This window comes from Pseudophryne corroboree, chromosome 7 (assembly GCF_028390025.1).
Source record: "Pseudophryne corroboree isolate aPseCor3 chromosome 7, aPseCor3.hap2, whole genome shotgun sequence".
Lineage (NCBI taxonomy): Eukaryota > Metazoa > Chordata > Amphibia > Anura > Myobatrachidae > Pseudophryne > Pseudophryne corroboree.
Genome location: NC_086450.1, coordinates 468,726,051 through 468,746,261, shown reverse-complemented (window position 1 = coordinate 468,746,261; position 20,211 = coordinate 468,726,051). Strand labels below are relative to the sequence as shown.

Below are 20,211 nucleotides of genomic sequence, written 5' to 3'. Positions count from 1 at the left end.
TCACCTAATTTTAAATTAATAACAAATGTAATTACAACAATATGTGATAAGTAGACAGGAGGAATTTCAAATGAGAAATGTATTCATTGAAGCAAAATGCATTAATGGATCATTACCATAAACCACTGAGGATCATTCAATGGAGGAGCAAAGCACCAAGTAGACAGATAAAATAACATCTTGGTACAGAATTATGTATGAGTTAGAAGATGCTTAATGAATGTATGCTACTGGTATTTTCAGAGTTCCACCACCTGCTCTTAATGTGGATAATGAAAATTACACTTTTCCTAATGATAGACTGAATTTGAAGACCTCTAAAAGGAGACAGATCTTTCATGTACTTGCATTTCTAACAAGATCAAGCAAGTCGAAGGAGCAGATGATGGGGTTCATTCCAAGTTGAACGCTAGCTGCTTTCGGTCGCAGCGCGGCAATTATGTGAAAAAGCGGCATTTCTGCGCATGCGTACAGGCCGCAGTACGCACGCGCAAAGTACTTTCACACGAAACTATGCAGTTTTACACAAGGTCGAGCGATGCTTTTCTGTCGCTCTGTTGATCGCTGAGTGATTGACAGGAAGTGTGTGTTTCTGGGTGGTTACTGGCAGTTTTCAGGGAGTGTGCTAAAAAACTCAGGCGTGACAGTTAAAAATGCAGGCGTGTCTGGGGAAACGGGGGAGTGGCTGGCCAAACGCAGTGCATATTTGTGATGTCAAAGCAGGAACTAAACTAACTGAGTTGATCGCAAGGTAGGAGTAGGTCTTGAGCTGCTCAGAAGCTGAATGAAAATTTTTCCGAGCAGTTCTGCTAACCTTTCATTCATACTTCTGCAAAGCTAAGATACACTCACAGAGGGCAATGGCCTAGCGTGTGCACTGCTGCTAAAAGCAGCTAGCGAGCGATCAATGCAGAATGAGGGCCGATATCAACTGAAAGAATGGTAGTGATCTTGTCCATGACTACATTAACATAGAGACAGAATTCAATGGCAGATAAGAACCACTTGGCCAATCTAGTCTGCCAATGTACATACATATACACTAGTGATGAGCGGGTTCGGTTCCTCGGAATCCGAGCCACCCCTGAACGAACTTCACCCATTTTACATGATTCCGAGGCAGACTCGGATCCTCCCGCCTTGCTCGGATAACATGAGTGCGCCCGAACGTCATCATCCCGCTGTCGGTTTCTCGCGAGATTCGTATTCTATATAAGGAGCCGCACGACGACGCCATTTTCACTCGTGCATTGGAGATGATAGGGAGAGGACGTGCAGCGTTCTCTCAGTTGTATTCAGTGTGCTTGCAAATATCTGTGCTCAGTGTGCTGAAAATATCTACGCTCTCAGCCTGAAAAATGCTCCATATATGTGCTGTATTGTAGTATATAGTAGGAGGACAGTGCAGAATTTTGCTGATCAGTGATCACCAGTGTTATATCAGTATGGTACAGTAGTCCACTGCTCTACCTACCTCCGTGTCATCAAGTATACTATCCATCCATACCTGTGGTGCATTTAAGTTGTGCGCAGTATATATAGTAGGAGGACAGTGCATAATTTTGCTGACCACCAGTATATAATATATAGCAGTACGGTACAGTAGTCCACTGCTCTACCTACCTCTGTGTCGTCAAGTATACTATCCATCCATACCTGTGGTGCATTTAAGTTGAGCACAGTATATATAGTAGGAGGACAGTGCATCATTTTGCTGACCACCAGTATATAATATATAGCAGTACGGTACAGTAGTCCACTGCTCTACCTACCTCTGTGTCGTCAAGTATACTATCCATCTATACCTGTGGTGCATTTAAGTTGTGCACAGTATATATAGTAGGTGGACAGTGCATAATTTTGCTGACCACCAGTATATAATATATAGCAGTACAGTACAGTAGGCCATTGCTATTAATATATTACAGGCATATAATTCCACACATTAAAAAATGGAGAACAAAAATGTGGGCGGTAAAATAGGGAAAGATCAAGATCCACTTCCACCTCATGCTGAAGCTGCTGCCACTAGTCATGGCCGAGATGATGAAATGCCATCAATGTCTTCTGCCAAGGCCGATGCCCAATGTCATAGTAGAAAGCATGTAAAATCCAAAAAACAAAAGTTCAGTAAAATGACCCAAAAATCAAAATTAAAAGCATCTGATGAGAAGTGTAAACTTGCCAATATGCCATTTACGACACCGAGTGGCAAGGAATGGCTGAGGCCCTGGCCTATGTTCATGGCTAGTGGTTCAGATTCACATGAGGATGGAAGCACTCATCCTCTCGTTAGAAAACTGCAGTGCCTCTCCTAGATGGGCCAGGTGTTTGTGTCGGCCACTTGGGTCGCTTAGCTTAGTCACACAGCTACCTCATTGTACCTCTATTTTTCATTGCATCATGTGCTGTTTGGGGACTATTTTTTTAATCTGCCAACCTGTCTGACACTGCAGTGCCACTCCTAGATGAGCCAGGTGTTTGTGTCGGCCACTTGAGTCGCTTAGTTTAGCCACCCAGCGACCTTGGTGCACCTCTTTTTTTCTTTGCTTTGTGTGCTGTTTGGGGACTATTTTTTGAAGTGCCATCCTGTCTGACACTGCAATGCCACTCCTAGATGGGACAGGTGTTTGTGTCTGCCACTTGGGTCGCTTAGCTTAGTCACACAGCTACCTCATTGCACCTCCTTTTTTCTTTGCATCATGTGCTGTTTGGGGACTATTTTCTAAATCTGCCATTCTGTCTGACACTGCAGTGCCACTCCTAGATGGGCCAGGTGTTTCTGTCGGCCACTTGGGTCGCTTAGCTTAGTCATCCAACGACCTTGGTGCAAATTTTAGGACTAAAAACAATATTGTGAGGTTTGAGTTGCTCAGAATAGACTGGAAATTAGTGGAAATTATGGTTATTGAGGTAAATAATACGATGGGATCAAAAAGATCCCCAAATTCTATGGTTTAAGTTGTTTTTGAGGGGTTTTGTAAAAAAACTCCTGAATCCAAAACACACCCGAATCCGACAAAAAAATTTCAGGGAGGTTTTGCCAAAATGCGTCCGAATCCAAAACACGGCCGCTTAACCGAATCCAAAACCAAAACACAAAACCCGAAAAATTGCCGGTGCACATCACTAATATACATACACATACACACTAGGGTTAATTTATGTTGTGAGCCAATTAACCTACTAGTATATTTTTGGAGTGTGGGAGGAAACCGGCGAACCCACGGTAAACCTACCCAAGCATGGGAAGAATATACAAACTCCACATAGTTATAGCCATGGTGGGAATCAAACCCATGATCTCAGTGCTGTGAGGCAATAATGAGTATCATTACACCATCCTTACTGCCCATACATAATTCATAATGCCTGTATTGACCATAAATTGTGTATAGGGGCATAGAAGTAGATGTTTCTCACAAACCTTTAACAATAGTCTCTCAGTGTTTGAGATCTGGTCTACTCATAATATAGTCACAGTAATTTTCCAATGTCTTGCACTCACTTAATGCAAAAGGATAATGTATTTTTGAGAATATATCAAGACCAACACATTTTGTATACCATGGTAAGAAATGGTGATAAACATTAGCCATCTGCTGAGCTTAATTTTATTTAGGATTTTTTTCTTTATACAATACATGATGATCTAAGACACACAAATAGACAAATTATGATCATACAGTAAAGGGTGACTTCTAGTTAGAATAACAATATATACATGACTCCAATATATTATGTGCAGATGTCATAATTAAATGTAATTTAATTTAAAGCTTATCTAAGTTTTACTTCTTAAGCTGTATTATACTGTACCTACTGCAGAATAGTGTTGGAACAAAAAATAAGTAAAAGTATACACATTCAGAATTTGATATAGCAAGACAACAGCATATAATGACCAACGAATTGCAGCCAAATTATTTTCACAAAATAAATACAGTAGTTTGCTGTTAACAATGTAGTTTGTGAAGGTAATACTAAAAAACTACATTGAGGACACTTACCAAATATGCAATCTTAAAATATAACCCTAACAAATATACAACTAATGTAGTAGTAGTAGTAGTAGTAGTAGTAGTAGTAGCAGCAGCAGCAGCAGCAGCAGCAGTAGCCATAGTAGTAGTAGCAGCAGTAGTAGCAGCAGTAGTAGTAGTAGCAGCAGAAGAGGTAATAGCAGTAGTATGGCTGTGTGGATGGAGAATATGCAGGCTGCAACGTGCGGAGGCAGAAGCGAAAGTGACGCGATTGAGGGGTGCGACCGCGTGCATGTGGGAGCCGGGAGCTGTGGAAGCGCACCGAGCACTGAGCAGGGGAGCAACGAGCACTGAGCCGGGGAGCACACCGAGCACTGCAGCACCAGGGGAGATAAAGTAGCTGAGCTATCAGTGGGGGAGACAGGTGCTAAGAGGCAGTAAGCAGTGGAGCCAGGAGCAGGGCTGAACCAGTGGTGTGACTGACTGAGGCTGGAGCCAGGAGCAGGGCTGCAGGAAAGAGCCAACACAGGGGAAGGAGGTACCTGTGAGTAGGTGCAACTGAAGGTGGTCGTGACTCCCCCTGGACACACAAGTATCATTTTTATTATTGCATTGAATGTTTTATTGACTGTTTTCCATTGATTCATTATTAGACATTGTAATACCAATTACTTTACTGTATTGAAAATTGTTTCTCTCCACAACTAGGCTATAGTATCATATTGTATTGTATTGCATAATCTGCATTGTTTGTAATGTATTGCATTGTTTTACGGAAGGTAACAAGGAGTTAAAGTTTTTTAAACAAAATGGGTGGGGCCGTGATTGAGAATCTCACTCAGTGCATGTTGTGCATGATTTATGCACACCTGGTGCTACCATGCCATTGTGTTGGGTGTAGTATGGTATGCCGGCAGCCGGGCTCCCGGTAACCAGCATACCAGCGCCGGGTGCCCGACCGCCGGCATACCGACACCGTGGTGAGTGCAAAGGTGCCCCTCGTGGGCTCGCTACGCGCGCCACGCTATTTTATTATCCCGCCAAGGGGGTCGTGGACCCCCACGAGGGAGAATAGCTATCAGTATGCCAGGTGTCAGGATCCCAGCGCCGGTATACTGTGCGCCAGGATCCCAATGTTCGGCATACTGAAGACAACCCAGTGTGTCTACATCTGCGCGAGGTGTGTGCAAACACTTGCCCTGGAAGGCCAGGTAACTGATCTGGTGCAAACCGTTACACAACTGAGGGTTATTCACAATCTCAATTGGAGCTTTGATAGAACAGGGAGGAGTTGCAGGGGGGACACTGGTAGAAGAGAACAAGGACAATCAGGTAGCTAGCTGTGTCACAGTTAGATGAAAGAAGAAGAGGGGGAGACAGCACATCTCTGATCTGCCAAACCCCAATGAATTTGCCCGATTGGATGAAGATTCTGGGGATGACAGTGAGGAAATGACGGAGCTGGAAGACACCATTACCTCTAGCAACCGGAAGAGCAGTTCCTCCAGGACAAATGGAATAAGAGAAAGTGAGGTACAGTACCTAGTCAGATTGTGGTGATAGGGTATTCTATCATCATGAAGACAGACAGGGCAATCTTCTACTTGGACCGTGATCACCATAAGTCTGTTGTCTCCCGGGTGCTTGTGTACGGCACACTGTAGACCGGGTAGAAAGAATGTCTCTTAAATATTACCTGTGCTACACACTAGTCCAGGGAGGCAGAGGGAGATTAGGGAGGTAATTGTGTGGCTTAGGGACTGGTGTTTGAAATAGGGGTTTGTGTTCTTGGAACACTGGGCGGACTTCTCAGTCAGGCATCATATTTTTTGTCACAATGGATTGCACCTGAATGAGGAGGGCATAGCAGTGCTTGGGGGAAGGATGGTTAGAATGTTGGAGGAGATTTTAAAGCCTAGGGGGAGGGATTAGTAAGAATTAGTGGGACAACTAGAGAGCGCAGAAAATAGGGATGTATAACGTATAATGGAGGTGGAGAGGGGGGAAGAAGAAAAATAATCAGCAGTGGTAATTTAAGGAAAACTCAAGTTCCTAAGGAAACGTTTTCTACAACAAAACTTGCGGATCAGGGAACTACAGAACTTAAATGTATGACTGCAAATGCAAGTAGCCTTACAAGTAAAATGGGGGAAATAGAAACAATTGGACATAATGACCAATATGATATAATTGGCATTACAGAGACATGGTGGGACGATTTTAATGACTGTGCAGCAAACATGGAGGGGTACACCCTCTTCAGGAGAGATAGGACTAATAAAAAGGGAGGGGGTGTTTGTCTTTATGTTAAGCCATTCTTAAAACCGTATTTAAAAGAGGTCATTTAAGAGGGGACTGTATATAACGTGGAGTCATTATGGGTTGAGATTCCAAGTGGGTGTAAAGCTACAAAAAGCTTTTAATACGGACATGCTATTATCCACCAGAGACAGTATTATTGTGTCTGATGAATTACAACCCTTGCAGCAAATCAAAAAAGCTGCAGAAATGGTGGATGTCATTATTGTTGGGGACTTTAATTACCCGGACATAAAATGTAGCACCGAAACAGTAAATACAGCTAGGAGTAACATGTTCTTAAACATGCTAAAAGACTATTACTTGTCCCAGGTAATCGAGGAACCAACTAGGCATATGAATATACTGGACCTAGAACTAACTAATAATGAGGAAATAACAACAGCTACTAAAGTAGGCCTTAGGAAATAGTGATCATAATATGATCACATTCAAAATCAGCTTTCAAAAACAATACTATAAGGGTCTAACTAAGACTTTTAACTTTAGAAAAGCTAATTTCAACGTGCTGAAATGAGCAATGGAGGATATCAATTGGGATATTGTATTTCATGGTAAGAATACGGATGAAATGTGGGATATTTTTATAACTGTGCTCAATAAATTCACACATTTGTTTATTTGCAATGTCAACAAAAACAGGAGTAGTAAATTCAAACTGATGTGGCTTAATAAGAATGTCAAGGAACAAATGGATAAAAAGAGGTTTGCTTTCAAAGCATTATAGTCTGACGGGAAGGCAGAATCATTCCAATTCTACAAGGAATGTAACAAAATGCAAAAAGAAATCAAAGCAGCTAAAATTGAAAATGAAAAACAAATCGCAATGGAGAGTAAAACAAACCCCAAAAAGTTTTTGAAGAATATAAACGTTAAAAGGTTAAAAAAGGAGAATATTGTGCCATTAAAGGGCAAGTTGGATGTCTTGATTAATGATGATAGGGAAAAAGCACATTTATTGAATAAATTATTTTCATCAGTATTCACGAGAGATGACTGAAGAGAGTAGAGCACAACATAAGCTATAATAATGACCCGTTGCTAAGTACTTGCTTAAATGTGGAAGTTGTCTGGGAGAGACTAAGAAAAATTAAGATAAATAAATATCCTGGCTCACATGGACTTCACACCAGGGTTCTTATGGAACTTAACGCAGAGATATCAAAACCCCTATATTTGATTTTCAGAAAGTCAATTAGATCAGGAATGATACTGAAGGACTGGCGTACAGAAGAAGTAGTCCCAATATTTAAAAAGGGTATTAAAACTCATCCCGGTAACTACAAATTGATAAGTTTGACATCTATAGTGGGAAAAAAATTGGAAGGTATATTAAGGGATAGCATACTAGAGCACTTGGATACCTTCAAGGTTATTACTAAGAATCAGCATGGTTTTATGAAGGACAGGTCATGTCAAACTAACTTAATAAGCTTCTACGAAAATGTGAGCAATAATATTGATCAGGGTAAAGCAGTGGATGTGGTCTTTTTGGACTTCACTAAGTCCTTTGACAAGTCCCATATAAGAGACTAATTTTCAAATTCAGAGAGCTTGTGGTAGGAAACACTATTTGTACTTGGATGAGCAATTGTCTGTACAACAGTGAACAGCGAGTGGTGATTAATTAGATGTTCTCTAAATGGGCCTCAGTGCATAGTGGAATACCGCAGGGTTCAGTACTCAAGTCATTGCTGTTTAACATATTCATTAATGACCTAGGAGTGGCCTATAAAGCACAGTGTCAATTTTTGCAGACAATACTAAACTATGTAGAGTAATTAATTCATACAAGGATGTTGAGTCTCTACAGAATGACTTATCTAGACTTGAGGTCTGGGCGGATAAATGTAGAATGAAGTTCAATATAGACAAATGTAAAGTTATGCACTTTGGGACTTAGAACAATAGGGCAGCATATTAACTAAATGGGGAAAATGTAGTGATAACTGTAGTTGTAGTATGTCAAAATGCAGCAACAAAAGCAAATCATGGTGTAAGCATGCGTAAAATGGGGAATGGAGACAAGGAATGAGAGTGTAAATCTGCCATTGTATAAATCATTGGTGCGGCCATACCTGGTATATTGTGTACAGTTCTGGCCACCTCACTAATCTCACTATAAAATATATATCTTGGTACTCAAAACGGGTTCAGAGGCCAGCCACCAAACTGCTTAAGGGGTTAGAGGCACTAAATTATGAGGAAAGACTCAAAAGGTTAGATTTGTTTACACTGGAGAAGAGGCTATTGAGAGGGGACATTATTAATATTTATAAATACATAAAGGGACAATACAAGGAGGTATTAAACAATTTATTTATTTAAAAAAATGCTATATAGGACACGAGGACACTCCCTGAAGTTAGAAGAAAAAACTTTCACACACAACGGAGAAAAAGGTTCTTCACAGTAAGCAGTAAGGATTTGGAATTCTCTGCCAAATAATGTAGTAATGGTGGATTCAATCAATAAGTTTAAAAATGGATTAGATAAATACCTATCTGAAAGAAATATCCAAGGATACAGTATTTAATTAATATAACATTTATAATACAGGTTGATCTCGATGGACATTTTTTCAACCTCAACAGCTATGTATCTATGTAAGTAGTGGTGGTAGTAGTAGTAGTAGTAGTAGTAGTAGTAGTAGTAGTAGTAGTAGTGGTAGTAGAAGTGGTGGTGGTGGTGGTGGTGGAGGTGGTGGTAGTAGTAGTAGTAAAAGTAGAAGTAGTAGAAGTATTAGCAGCAGAGGTAGTAGTAGTAATAGTAGCAGTAGTAGTAGTAGTAGTAGTAGTAGTAGTAGTAGTAGTGGCAGCCACATCAGCAGTAGTAGTAGCAGCAGCAGCAGCAGCAGTCATAGCAGTAGTAGTAGTAGTAGTAGTAGTAGTAGCAGCAGTAGTAGTAGTAGTAGTAGTAGTAGTAGTAGTAGTAGTAGTAGTAGTAGTAGTAGCAGTAATAGTAGTAGAGTTAGCAGTAAAAGTAGTAGTAGTAGTAGTAGTAGTAGTAGTAGCAGTAGTAGTAGTAGTAGTAGTAGTAGTAGTAGCAGTAATAGTAGTAGAGTTAGCAGTAAAAGTAGTAGTAGTAGTAGCAGCAGCAGTGACAGCAGCAGTAGTAGTAGTAGTAGTAGCAGCAGCATCAGTTGCATTATTAGCAGTAATAATAAAAGCTGCAGCATTAGTAGTAGTAGTAGTAGTAGTAGTGGTAGTAGTAGTAGTAGTAGTAGCAGCAGCAGCAGCAGTAGTAGTAGTAGTAGTAGTAGTAGTAGTAGTAATAGCAGCAGCAGCAACAACAGCAGTAATAGTAGCAGCAGTAGTAGTAGTAGTAGTAGCAGCAATAGCAGTAATAGCAGTACTAGTAGCAACAATAGCAATATTTGCAGTAACAGTACTAGCAGCAGTAGTAGTAGTATTGGAAGCAGCAGTAGTATTTGTAGCAGTAGTAGTAGCAAAAGTAGAAGCAGCATTAAAAGTAAAAGTAGTGGTGGTAGTATTAGTAGTACTAGATGTAGTCACATTACTGTATGATGATGATGATTATTATTATTATTATTATTAGTAGTAGTAGTAATAGAGTAGTAGTAGTAGTAGTAGTAGTAGTAGTAGTAGTAGAGTTAGCAGTAAAAGTAACATTAGCAGAAGTAATAGTAGTAGTAGCAGCCACAACAGCATTAGTAGTAGTAGTAGTAGTAGTAGTAGCAATAGCAGAAGTAGTAGCAATAGTAGCAGCATTAGCAGTAGTAGTAGCAGCAGCAGTTGCATTATTAAAATTAATAGTAGAAGCAGCAGCAGCAATAGCAATATTAGCAGTAGTAGTAGTATCAGCTGTAGTATTTGTAGTAGTAGTGAAAGTAGAAGCAGAATTAAAAGTAATAGTAGTGGTGGTAGTATTAGTAGTACTAGATGAAGTCACATTACTGTATGATTATTATTATTATTATTATTATTATTATTATTAGTAGTAGTTGCAGTAGTAGTAGTAGTAGTAGTAGTAGCAGTAGTAGTAGTAGTAGTAGTAGTAGTAGTAGTAGTAGTAGCAGTAGTAGTAGTAGTAGTAGTAGTTGCAGTAGTAGTAGTAGTAGTAGTAGTAGTAGTAGTAGTAGTAGTAGTAGTAGTAGCAGTGGTAGTAGTAGTAGTAGTAGTAGCAGTAGTAGTAGTAGTAGTAGTAGTAGTAGTAGTAGTAGTAGTAGTAGTAGCAGTAGTAGCAGTGGTAGCCATAGCATTTGAAGTAGTAGAAGCAGCAGTGGTAGCAGTAGATGTAATTAGTAGTAGCAGTAGTAGAAGTAGCAGTAGTAGCAGCAGCAGTAGCGGTAGTAGCAGCAGCAGCAGTGGTAGTAGCAGTAGTAGAAGTAGCAAAATTAGCAGCAGTAATAGCAAAAGTAGCAGCAGTAGTAATAGTAGTGGCAGTAGTACTAGTGGCACTGGAAGTAGTAGTGGTACTTATTAGTAGTAGTAGAAGTTATAATCATAATAAAAATCTTCATTTTATTACAGAGTAACTCACACCATACCGAGAATTAGATGTATTGCTGAATTTCAATTGTTTCCATTTTTCTTTAAATCTACCTACAAAACATTACCAGCGTGTTTTTCATCCTGTATATATTTGAATTACTCATCAATTATAGTATAATTACAGTGGTATGTATTGATGGTACAGTAAGTTAGACACCCCCATGTATCTGTTCCTCTGTAACCTGTCCTTTGTAGATATCTGTTATACAACCACTACTTTCCCTAACCTGCTGTACATGTTACTATGTGGAGATAATACTGTGTCATTCATACAATGCTTCACCCAGATGTTCTTATATTTTGTTGTTGCTACCCCTGAGAATATTCTAATATTTATTATGGCATTTTACCGATATGTTGCTATATGTCATATTTTAAACTATCAATATATCCTAAAGAGTAAACACTGTCTTTTATTGGCAGCTGGTGCTTGGATATTAGGATGCTTAAATCCATTTGTGTTTACAGTCCCAGTGAAGCACATGTCCTTCTGTCAGTCACATACCTGTACCATAAACCAGTTTTTCTGTGATAATAAAGATCGGTTTAACATTGCCTGTACTGGCAGGGGAGACTATTCCATTGTTATCTACTGTACATAGACGTATCAGTTACGTGCAGTAGGGATGAGGCAGAGCCTCTCCTGTTATTCTAATGTATAAGCCGGAGTTTTGACTTAATAAAATATATGAAAAAAACAGAATATCTTAGAAATATTTTTTTTTATTATTCTAATTATTTTTAAAGTCAAAACTCTGAAGTTAAAAGTATAAGGTAGGATGAGCCAATACCTACCCTGCCTATTTTTTCACGCACATCTCTGATCAAAACACACAACATTTCCAGAAGTACATAATACTGCACCAGTGTATAATGCCCTCATGAACCCGTTGGCTCATATATTGTGTGTAAATCTAGCTGTAGTACTAGCCAATGCCTCCTGAGCCATTCCTGGTGTAGATACACTTTCAGAAACTCTACAGACTGCTAAAAGTAGAGGAATAGAGACATGAGAAAAATTAAAAGTAAAAAAGAATAAGAGGATGTAGTGAAATAGACTATAAATAGGGATAAAATGTAACGGCTGACAGCAGCATCAGTCAGAAATTTTAGTCAAATCATCATGCATAGGAGACCACAAATAGGTTGAACTCGATGGACAATTGTCTTTTTTCAACCTCAGATACTATGTTACTATGTTACTAATCAGGGAAACAAGTAAAGGGAGTATGGTCGAACTGTGTCTAAATGCACATGGAGCATGACACAAAAACTTTCCAACAGCTAGCCCAGTATCAACACCACCCAGATGCACATCCCATACAAGGGTGGCTCTCAACATTCCAGGGGTGGCAAGGGAACACCTAAGAGATGGCTGTAAATATTTCTGATACTTTTTTTATGTACAAGAAATATTTGTACAACTTTTTTATTTTTTGAGAAAGATTACTTTGTGAACTACAGATATTGCCATGCTCATCTATGCCGCGATGCGTACACACGGGCATACGAATCACCGCATATTGCAAACACACCAGGCTGCGACTGGATGCAGCTGGCATTCGCTCAATAGACTTTAATGGTGGGCTCGTGCATATGCACTCACGCGCACACAGTCATAGGCACACTTGCCGTGCCATTGCTGGCAATTAGAGATGAGCGGGTTCGGATGTAATGTCAGAATTAACGCCAGTACGGTTTTATCAGGATTTTTCTTATTGGCTATCCAAAACACGTGACATTCGTGAGCCAATAAGATGCCGTTTTGAGAACCGAGTAAATCAGAGTAAAACCGAGTAAAACCGAACCCGCTCATCTCTACTGGTAATGATGAGTGTGGCTATATCTGCATATTAATTTATACCTTGAACATTTGAACAATATAGCCAATATATTTATTGTCATTTATTATATAGATATCTATTTCACCTTGTTTGGTGTACACTATTTGATATGACTACATAATTGGTCATCCCCTAGCAATACAGGCAAGAAACACCCACTGCAGTATATATTGGGTGAGTGTTTAGGAAAATCATAAACAGTTATGTAATTGTTACTGCACATGTATGTTTGTTGCATCACCACACAATTGAAACTTCTGCATGTGTGCACAATATCACTACACAAGAAAAAGACTGCTGTTTATACTTCACTTTTGGACAAAACAATAACTCATTAGACTTTCATATACTGTATGTACCACAAATAGTGATGGTAAGAAATGACTTATAAAGCTCTTTCCCATAGGGAAAAACACTTGGCTCACAAAAATATTTTAAACAGCAAGCTTGCAGTAAACTTTGTGAGGTTAGGTATCCACAGTTGGGATGAATATCCTATGGCTTGAACCAGAGTTGCAGGAGGGGGTGCAGGCTACACCTGAGAAGGCATAATAATATCAACTAACTGCACAAGGGTCTGTAAATACTGCATGATCTAGACCTGATCATGTTCTAGTCTCTCCACACTGTAAAGCAGGTGTTCTAGGAGTTCCTTCACAGAGGGATTACCATTGGCAATAGATAGTGCCTTTCCTTGTGTATCAATGCCTATTTCCCTATAGATTGTGAGCTTGCGAGCAAGGCCTTTCTACCTCTATGACTGTTTGTTTATTACCCAGTTTTATTTTATCATTGTGTCCAATTGTAAAGCGCAATAAAATGTCCTGCGCTATAAAATAAACTGTTAATAAATAAATAACAAAATGATTGACTTCCATGTTTTTGGGCCATAGTATTCTTTCACAACTTTCCCTGGGTTTGCATATATCTTGAACATACAAGTAGAAATGATGTAGACCAAGAACAGATGTGCAGAGTATAACATATTGGATGTTTTCATCAGGGACCCCCTAAGGGAGGTTTGGGCTTTTCTGTGCATGATCTGCAGGTTGTGGCCCTTTGAATAGGTTTCAATTGTATGGGGCTAGTGGACTCTGGAGTACCTGAAGGCAAGTAGTGAAATGGTTGCCGTAAGGTGTACTGGAGCATAGTCAACAGAAATGGATCAGAACCATGCGATCAATGTGGTACCATGGGATGGACAAAATCAGGTCAGGAGTATAGCCAAGGTCAGGACCAGAAAGCTAAAATGAGCAGTACCAAGGGGAAGGTGAGGAGAGTCATCAGACAAGCCACATCAGAACACAGGAAATTGAACAGAACAGATGCTTTAGTACAAGATGTGAGCATAATGGTCTTCCACTGTGAAGAGCCATAAGACACCCTTTTACATGGAGAATGCTTGATTCTTGTGATAAATGCAATGTTATGTGCCTGGCCTTTACATTTTACAGTGAGTGGTGTGCGCATCCCTACAGGAATGCCTGCTGCCACTGGGGGAAGTAGCCAGAGCCACCTGCACTGTGACTAGGGAGAGGGAGGCTGAAGGTTGAGGCAGGTGCATGATAATAGAAAACTGCCACCTGCTAGCCACAGAACAACAACCACCAAGGGAAAACCAGCAGAGCTGGACCTGGCAAGAAGGTTCCAGGCTCTGGTGAACTGGGACTCAATTTTACAGCAACCTTGCTTTTGTCTCGTAAATGATTGCTGCTTTAAAACATCGGGCAGACTAGCACAAAATTCTTGCACCTCTGGAACTAGGAAACTATTATATTTAGTCATGTGGGTCTGATTGTGAATCATGTCAATGTCAGATGTACAGTATTTCAGCATTTATTTTTAGTCGGCCAAGTGGTCATCAGAAACAAAAGCATATTCTGTGTTATAACTAGGTGTCTAGTATCAAAGGAAATTAGGCCAGTACTGAGAATTATGTAAGTTGTGAAAATAATATCAATGTAACATCTTTGTACTTAAGATTTGAAAGGCATTTTTCGGACAATTTTCTAACTAAAAACCAGTTAATGAAGAAATTAACAAAGTATTCATCATTCTTGTCATTACAAAAAAAGGAAAGAGATGCAATCCTGTTTTTACCAATACCTCTAAATTTGAAACTTTATTACCTCATCTCTTCCATCTACTGACATTCTCTGCAAACCCATGGTGATGGAATGCCTTTATATTTACCGGTTCATGGATAGTGGAATTATTTCCCAACTTTACCATTCTATTTTAATGCTGGACCACCCACCTCTGGCTGCACATGAACTTTCCTGGAAATCTGATGTACAGTAGGTACTGTATTTCTCTGGTGGAAGAAGCCTAAAAGGCTATTCATCTAAAGGTATTGATATGCTCTATTAGTGTCTCCATCAAAGTGTAAACCCATTGGTACCTTATCCCAGTACAATTGCACCAAAAGTAACTTAAGGTGGGCTCCATTTTCCACATTTTGTGTATTTGACAAAAAATTGAGCCCCATTGGATGATGGTTTAATCACTTGCAACCTCTTTAGCCCCTCTGAACCCTCTCTCACCCCATCTTTGCTACTTTTGTGTGTCCCATTCTGCCAATTAATCAATCATGTTAATAATTTGATTTTACACATATTTTGTGAAGCGGAGTACCAAACTGCTACTGTAGATCCTGGAATCATCCATCCCCTGTTTCGCCAAAAGCTTCTTAACTGAGTTTAGTTTGTGTCAAAAAAGTACATAACTAGTCTCGAAAATAGCACAGTGTAAACGTTTCATGCAGTTTGGTCTCCTTGGTACATGATTCACAACACAACCCTTCCTGGTCTTGCTTAGCCATCTATTTTTTTACCCTACACCTTCTTCACTGACTTCTCCATCTATTGTCTCCCTTCCCATCCCCCCTCCTCCTTTTTTTAACTTTCTTAACTCTTCATTCCCAGCTCACTTCCCTCTCCCTGTCTACAATACTTTGCTCTTCAACACCATTCCCATCTTACCTAAAGCCCTTGTATGTCTTTCTTTTTCTTCACATCTCCCACTATGTTCTTTCTTCCTCTTTGACTCATTGGGTGTTCTCGCTAAAGACCAATTGCACCCACCATCCATAGACTTTCTTTGTAATTCTGTCTCTCATTGTTCCAGCTTGCTTTACCTGAGAGTCCTGTCTCTCATGCTTCCCATATGTGGGGTCCCACATTTGTTTTTAACCCCTTGTAGGGCTCATCCATAATATCATACCTCTATATATTTGTACATATTGATATTACAGCTATGCCTTTCATGTCCTGTTTTCACATACTGTACAGTTTGTTAAATTCTACTCATACTGTATGTGATCTAACTGTTGTGAAATCTGCTATTTCCCCACTATCATTTTCATGTTCCACTTTGTAACTATTTTTTAAATTACAATAAACTTTATGATTACAAAAAAAACAAAAGCAAAGAGAGATGCGGTCCAGTCTTTGCAAAAGCTATCTAATTATGAAACAGCAGTACTTTTTAGAAAGCTGTGCACATATTTGAAATACCACTGTCAGGTCCCAGCCGTTAATTACTCACCCATGGCCTCCTCATCGTGCGGCCTTCTCCTGGCGGGGGTCCTGCTCAGAGAGAGTTCTGATGTTGTTGTCACTGGTGAGACTTGGCGTCCCGGGAGTTTTTGAGCTGCAATTGAGTGTAATTGTGTTCCCGCTGATTACTGATCTTGGTGCCGCCCTGTTGTCCAGAGTTAGCAGATGGCTTTCCACCAATGAGAACTATAGTCCCAATCACCTGAGTGTCGCTGCCAATACACTTGCATGCAAGGGTATAAATATCCTCCAGGAACTCAGTCTGGTATCTGAGCTTCATCATTTACTATAGTAACCAGACTCTGTGTTGCAGTACACCCTGCAGTACCAGTTTCAGCCTGGTTTCTGTTCCAGTTCGGTCACAACAATCAAGGAATATCAGTTCCAGCCCAGTTCTAGCAATTCCAGTTCAAGTCCGGTCACAGAAATTCCGGTTGAAGCCCGTTCACAGCAATTCTGTCTCCAGCCCGGTCACAGAAATTCCAGTACCAGCCAGATTCTAGTAGTTCCATTTCCATCCTGGCTCCAGCAATACCAGTTCCTGCCCTATCACAGCAACTCTGGTTCAAGCCAGTTTCTAGTGTTCCAGTTCTAGTCCGGTCCCAGCTGTTCTTGTACCAGCCATTCCGGTTCAAGTCCAGTCTCAGTAATCCCAGTTTTAGCCAGTTCCAGCGACTTCACTATCAGTTCTGTCCCTGTTGTGTCCATCTCCATTGGATCTCAACTCATCCTAGCTCCACTTAGTATTTTTAGTGGCCACAGAGCACACCTGACTCAAGAACTCCCTCAAGCTCTCAGTATTATTGCCTCCACTACCTTAAGAATAAGAACTATGTTTGCCATTTTTGTTACAAGCTCCTCATGTACATAGAGAGTATCTAGACCTCCGGAGGCATCAGAATCCCCAGTTCTGAAAATACAAAATTTTTAAAACAAATTAGAAATTGCAAAAGGAGGTGAAATTGTTAAAATAACTGGCTAGAGTACTGGGAGCTCAGTTTGTCAGTGGTTAAAACAGAAGACAGAACACCTAGGAAGGTGAGCTCCAGTATCTGTGTAGAGGCCAGGAGATGCTGCACTCAAATAATAAGACTTTTGGGACAGAAAGAGAAGCAGGTTACAGCCACAGAGAAATGGATAGTAGTAGATCAATCACTGTAATGGTTAAAATAAACCTACAAAAGTACATTTTGTTTGCAAACCTTCATTAAATAGTTTAACATTATCATAATATTCTCATCTGTTGCTATTGTACTCACTCATGTCAAATAGTTAAATATTTTAATTCTTAATTTGAAAACTGCAATATAGTAATTAACAAATATTTTCAACAGAACCTTTTAGACACAAAAATAAGGAACAGCAATGGGCATCAAGTTTGTGATAAGTTTGAATATTTTAAACATAATTACCTGAACTCTATTATTTGATAAGTCATGACGTTAACAGAAAAAGACATCCATTTATATGCTGAAATAAGTTGTATCTAATCTTTTAAATATTATACTAACCCTTAATTATCCATGTAAAAGACTGCAGTATTTACAATTACTATTGTATGCCACAGACAATTCCTTGGGTAGCATGTAGTGATAGTAAAACCCTGAGACAGTGACCAATAATTTTTTTTTACAGAATAAACTGAATATGACATGGAGAACCAGACTTACATTACGGATTTCCAGTTGTTGCCATTTTATGCACAATCTGATTACATATTGTTGGCTACCATTGTATTTTTCTTCCTATATATGTTTGGAGTGCTCATCAATTCTTTTATAATTACAGTGATCTATACTAATGATCAGTTACACTCCCCCATGTATCTATTCCTCTGTAACCTGGCCATTGTAGATATCTGTTATACAACCACTACTGTCCCTAAACTGCTGTACGTGTTACTATCTGGTGATAATACAGTGTCCTTCACCCAATGCTTCACCCAGATGTACTTTTATGTTTTGGCTTCACTCACAGAAGATGTCTTAATATTCATTATGGCATATGACCGATATATTGCTATATGTAATCCTTTGCACTATCAATCTATCTTAAACAGGAGAAAGTGTCTCTTACTGATATCCGGCACTTGGATATCAGGAAGCTTAAATTCATTTGTAGTTACAGTACCAGTATCACACATGTCCTTCTGTCATTCAAACACCATACACCATTTTTTTTGTGATGCTAAAGCTCTAGTTGACATCTCCTGTGCTGGCACTAAAGAGGTTTATATTGTTTTTTATCTTGAATTACTGATATTTGGATTTCTCATAGTTGTGTTTAGTTTAACATCTTATATAGAAATTTTCAGGGTCATCTTTAAGATAAAATCAAAGGATGGAAGAAAAAAAGCCTTCTCCACCTGCTCATCCCACCTCACTATTGTCATTATTTACTATACAACAGCTTTTTGTGCATACATGTTACCACCATCAGAATACTCCAATGTTCTAGAACAAGTGTTTACTGCACTGTACGCAGTTATCACACCCTTGATAAACCCTCTGATATACAGTCTACGGAACAAAGATGTGAAAGGGGCTGTGCTGAGAATACTGAGAGTGAGCATAAGAGTTTATAAAAGTTAAGCAGTAGAATGCATTTAAAATGTAAGGTATTATGTAAATGCAATTTATTTGCATTTATTATGTTTATTTTAAATGCTCCTATATTAATGTTGCATTCTGAATTTAGCAGCATGGTTATTAAGAAAAAGGTTATTAAATGTTTGATTCAGTCATTCCTACTATTTACATGTATACCAATGTCTTGAGAGATAGTCAGCAGATTCCTACCCTGATCACATGTAGAAAAAAAGCTTCCTGCTGCCTCCATGCATTTAACCAATCAGAAACCAGCTGTAGCCATATTTGCCATACACTTTCTGAAAACCAGTTCAACAGCTGACAGAGGCAAGGAGAGGATGCCAGACATGTTGGAAAAACAGGCTAAGCCCACCTGGCATACCCACTATACCAGGTACTGTTGTAAATATTTTGTACTGTTCATTTATTGTACTGTATTTATTTTACACCATGATGATCCGGTATTCTTAAATGTATAAACAGACAAAGAGGAAATAGTACCCTGCATGCAAGTTTTCAGTTTATAAGATGACAGAAATGTTATACATAATTGCATATTGGTCCATCCATACAGCAAGAGTAACAAGTGCTTGGTGAACCACTTCATCCAGTCACATATTAGTACTGGTGTGGGTTCAGAGGATTGTGCATATACAGTAGAAAGAGAACAATTTGGTGGTAATCAGATAGAATAACTGAGAGACGTTAAGTGTGTGTTTCCTTCATTTGACAAGCCTGCCTATAGAAGTGAAACAACAAAAAACAAAAGATGGGTAATTAAACACAAGTAGTAAGAACAAAAAAAACAATAACTTCCCTTCCATTGGGTGATTGTCCTTTCAAGAATACAATTCTTTTGTCTTTGTAGTCTGAGTGAATCTTGTATACGTGTTCCTCCCATCAAAGGACAACATAAAATTAAGGAAAATAAATGCAATAGTGTAATACAGTATGTCACAAATCAGATGATATATTTCACCCCAATAGTGTCTATATGAGGATTGTGCTGCTCAAAGTTTCCATCACCATCCTTAGAGAGAACTAGGTTGGTTTATTATACTCCCAAGGAAAGTAGGTGGGAAGTGTGTATAAAGGTACAGTATCTTTTAAACTCATAAGAGTGTGACACATACCCTAACTCACAATGTATCAGGAAATAGCATACATATAATTGTTTCTTTACTTCTTAGGAAGTCAGGACAGGCATACCCCAACTCAAAGTTGTACAGTAAGTGCTGAAACATGTATAAAAAGGTTTCTTTAATCATCTAAATTGCATAGTAAATAAAATAGTGATATTTATTAAAAATCAAATCAAATAAATTATTAAAAATGTATACAAATATACAGATACAAATTCAATATAATTATACAGGGTGCACTTTATACACACCAACAGTAGAGGACCA

The 20,211-nt window shown here is 39.2% G+C and overlaps 1 protein-coding gene across 1 annotated transcript; it reads left to right on the top strand.

Moving 5' to 3' along the window:
• Positions 1-17,866: 17,866 nt before the first annotated feature.
• On the top strand, positions 17,867-18,805 carry LOC134944319 (olfactory receptor 1G1-like). Its single transcript, XM_063932899.1, has one exon. The coding sequence runs from the start codon at positions 17,867-17,869 to the stop codon at positions 18,803-18,805; it is 939 nt and encodes a 312-aa protein (XP_063788969.1).
• Positions 18,806-20,211: the final 1,406 nt, after the last annotated feature.